The following is a 4069-nucleotide window of genomic DNA, read 5'->3' on the forward strand; positions in this document are numbered from 1 at the left end:
TATATACATGTGCATTTTTTTCGTATCTTGCAGTGTGTTGTGTCTGACTGCATATGGCAAGTGCCATACAGGCAGTGCGTACATACACCAGTATTCAACAAGAAACACTTCTTGAGATCCTCTTGTACTTGAATACGGGCGTACTTGCTTGCAATTTCTGTTCAATGTAATAAAAGGCAAACTGCGTTCACTTTGGGTTCATTGATGAATCAGGCCCTATATATTTAGACCAATAGGTTTTGAACATTGGAAGTCACTGTACCACAACCAACACAAACCCACTGCCAGCCACCATCCACCCGTCTTGATTAATTGTATATGGTAGCTAAATGTCTCAACATCACCTGCTACAATTTAAAAAAATAGACATAATTAAACATAATAGCAAACATGACTCAAAGTACCTTTTTGACCCTATTCCCACCCTGTATATCCATACCCAACTAGATATACCTGTATCCCTTAAGCCAAACTAAATGTACCTCCCCTTCCAACCTAGAGAGCAAAACCAATAGTAGGGTAGGGGCACAAACTAAAACTGGTAAATGCTAGCAAAAAATAGTCACTCTAAGAAAACAAAGGGGGGGGGGGGATGGAAGTTTTATTTAGTGGCCTTACAGCATGGGACTCCCCTAATAAAAGTGAACCCAGCAAAAAAAATTGATATGTAGCTTACCCAAGTGTAAAAGAACACCCAAACTCCTAATTTCCTAAAAACCATGGAGCATTGTCTCCCAACAGACATTACCTAGCATTACTCAATTAGAAAGGCAGACACATCTCTCAAACAGTCATGAATTAAATCTTGTAGAATCCTGACTTCAGTCGTGCCAATAAATGTCCTGATTGGGCCCTAGACTGGGGACGACCATCGATCTAGTAGGATATGTCTTTAGGAGTAAGAAAGAGGTGTGTTCTGCCATCAGCAACGACCTGTGGTCTTGAGGGGAGATGCATGGAATATGGCAGTTGCAGGTCACAAGGTCGTCTTTTAACTTGGGTGAAATGTGCAGAATTTTTCTGCACATCCAAAGTGAAATCTGGGAAAACAGCCACAATATTGTTCTCAATCTTCAAAGTGCCTTTATGCCTGACCAGTTTAAGAACATCATAAGCGTTGCGAATTGTTTATTTATCTGTCTCTGGTCTTCTTACACCTAAATCTCAGTGTATTTGGGTCCTTGTCTGCTACGTCTGATGGCGAGCCATAAGATATTGGTTAGGAAGGATGCTGCCGAGCAATAACCTCATCCGAATGTTTATGTGGCCAGCATCTGACCACGCTAGGTGCAGTGACAGAGCATGGACATTTTGCTTGAGCACCAATGGATGGATCTTTTAGAGTTGGTCAAACACATGTATATAAATGTATCATCATTGTTTGTTTGTATGTGCAGTGTTGGTGTTACGAACTGCAGCACTAATCACAAAGGCTCAACCTGAATCTTCCATCCCGAGACACCGTTCCTTTGGCTTCCGCTCTGTGTGTCCCAGCTGGTTGCCCAGCAGCCGAGATGCTTCTTCCAGCCGCTCGTGCGATCAGCTGTGCTATTACAGCTTATCACTGCAGAGGGGTTTGTCTCTCAGCAGCCCTTGCGATTGGCCAACAGAACTTTAAATAGCGGGGAGGGATTAGCCTCCCTGCCAGTTATAGCATTTATGCCCTGCATTATTCGTGTAGCCTGTTGGCTGACCCTGCTTTTTCCTGGATATTCCATGTCTGCTGACCATCTTGACCTTTAACTGTTTTTGGACCTTCGATGCTCGTTGCATGCCTTGACCTTCTGGCTTGATTTTGGTATCCATGTTTGCTGCCTGCCCTTGACCATTTGCTTCGGTACTGGTTGTACTTTGTATACTGCCTGATGAACTATTACTCAACCCATCAGTTACTATCTCTTTCTTTACCTCCTGGTTACTTGGCACCAAACATAATTTTTTACTATGCTGACTTGTCCTGGGGGCATCTGAGTACATGTGAGAAATCACTGTATTGCCATGTGTATGGCCTGTAAATAAATAAAGATACTCTTACTAGGAGCCACGGCCTCTCCCTGTGTGGGGAATGTGAAACACACCCACTGGTGTCTGAGTGTTAGAGTCCTTCACTTTTATCTCTCTCTTCTGCTGTCAGTCATGGCTTCTGCTGATCTGAGACAGGAGCTGGAATGTTCCTTCTGCTTGAACGTTTATACAGATCCTGTAAACCTGAGATGCGGACACAACTTCTGCCGGGTCTGTATTGATCGTGTGCTGGATACACAGGAGGGGTCTGGAGTTTATACCTGTCCTGAATGCAGAGCAGAGTGTCAGGAGCGTCCTGCACTGATAAGGAGTATAATTCTGTGCAACATAGTGGAGAGATTTCTGTCTACTCAGCCAAATCAGGAGGAGAATGGTATCCTCTGCACTTACTGTATTCACTCTCCTGTACCTGCTGCTAAATCCTGTCTGCATTGTGAGGCTTCTCTGTGTGATAATCACCTGAGAGTACACAGCAAGTCAGCAGAACACGTCTTATCTGATCCCACCACTTCCCTGGAGAACAGAAAATGCTCCGTCCATAAGAAGATCCTGGAGTATTACTGCACTGAGGACTCTGTCTGTATCTGTGTGTCCTGTGGTTTGGCTGGAGAACACCGCGGACACCGGGTGGAAATGTTGGACGAGGCCTCTCAGATGAAGAAGCAGAAACTGACAAATGTTTTCCAGAAACTGACCACAAAGAGAGAGGAGACTGAGAAAATAGTCAGGGGTCTGCAGGCGCGCAGGAGAAAAGATCAGGAAAAAGCAGCTGGTATAACAAAGAGAGTCACTGCCCTGTTTCAAGACATCAGACAACAGCTGAACGAGCTAGAAAAGAAAGTCCTGAGTGAGATCTCCAGGCAGGAAAAGAGCATTTCATTCTCAGTCTTGGATCTGATCCAGCAGTTGGAAATAAAGAAGGACGAGCTGTCCAGGAAGATGCGTCACATTGAGGAGCTGTGTAACATGTCTGATCCAGTGACTCTCTTACAGGAACCAAACACAGATGACTTGTGTAATACTGAGGACCGAGAGAGACATGATGACCAGGTCTATCCTGTAGGAGATCTGGATGTGGGTCTCATCTCAGAGACATTACATACATTATCTGATGTAACAATAGGCATAAATATGGGAATTTATGTGCCAGAATCTACAGACATATTACTGGATGTAAACACAGCTGGTAATAATATACATATATCAGGTGACATGAAAACTGCATCCTGGTCAGATATAAACCAGAAATATCCAGAAACACCAGACAGATTTCAGTACAATCAGGTAATAAGCACCAGGGCATTCTCCTTAGGGCGACATTACTGGGAGGTGGAGATCAGTAAATCAGGGAGATGCATGGTAGGGATGTGTTATCCCAGTATAGACAGGAGAGGAGATTTGTCAGCAATTGGAGGTAATAACAAGTCCTGGTGTTTGAGGTATTCTAATAATCAGTATTCAGTAATACATGACAGTAAAGTGATCCAGTTACCTGACAATATTCCTTGTGCAAAATTCAGGATATATCTGGATTATGAGGCTGGACAGCTGTCCTTCTATGCTCTGTGTGACCCGATCAGACACTTACACACCGTCACTGCTGCCACCTTCACTGAGCCCCTTAATGCTGCATTATGTGTACGGGAAGGTTGTATAAAGATATCTGGGAGAGTCCGGAGCTGGGAGAAATTACCATAATGTAAGAAATTCACTCACAGACTGGTAATATCAGAGGGAGGGGAATCTGATTGGTGGATCCGTCGATAGTATTAAGCAGTGGATGGAGCTACAACTGAGCTCCTCCTGTTTTGCTAAGGCCAGGCCTGGCCAACCTGTGGCTCTCCAAGTGTTGTGAAACTACACACCCCAGCATGCTTTGCTAGTAAACAGGTAGCCTATAGCTGACAGGGAATGCTGGGACTTGCAGTTTCACAACACCTGGAGAGCCACAGGTTGACCAGCCCTGCTCTAGGCATTGGGTTGCATTCCCATACCTGTGATTGGCTGTAATTACCTTCTGTCAGCCAGTGTGTCAACTTGTAAA

The 4069-nt window shown here is 44.4% G+C and overlaps 1 protein-coding gene across 1 annotated transcript; it reads left to right on the forward strand.

The window, feature by feature from the left end:
• The first annotated feature begins 2134 nt into the window (after nt 1-2134).
• LOC142150221 (E3 ubiquitin/ISG15 ligase TRIM25-like) lies at nt 2135-4069 on the forward strand. Its single transcript, XM_075205428.1, has one exon. The coding sequence runs from the start codon at nt 2137-2139 to the stop codon at nt 3721-3723; it is 1587 nt and encodes a 528-aa protein (XP_075061529.1). The 5' UTR covers nt 2135-2136; the 3' UTR covers nt 3724-4069.

The sequence above is a fragment of the Mixophyes fleayi genome, chromosome 4 (genome assembly GCF_038048845.1).
Source record: "Mixophyes fleayi isolate aMixFle1 chromosome 4, aMixFle1.hap1, whole genome shotgun sequence".
NCBI classification, from domain to species: Eukaryota; Metazoa; Chordata; class Amphibia; order Anura; family Limnodynastidae; genus Mixophyes; species Mixophyes fleayi.

What these genes read in the sequence shown, in the direction of transcription:
- LOC142150221 (XM_075205428.1), top strand. Translation starts at nt 2,137, where the DNA reads ATGGCTTCTGCTGATCTGAGACAGGAGCTGGAATGTTCCTTCTGCTTG.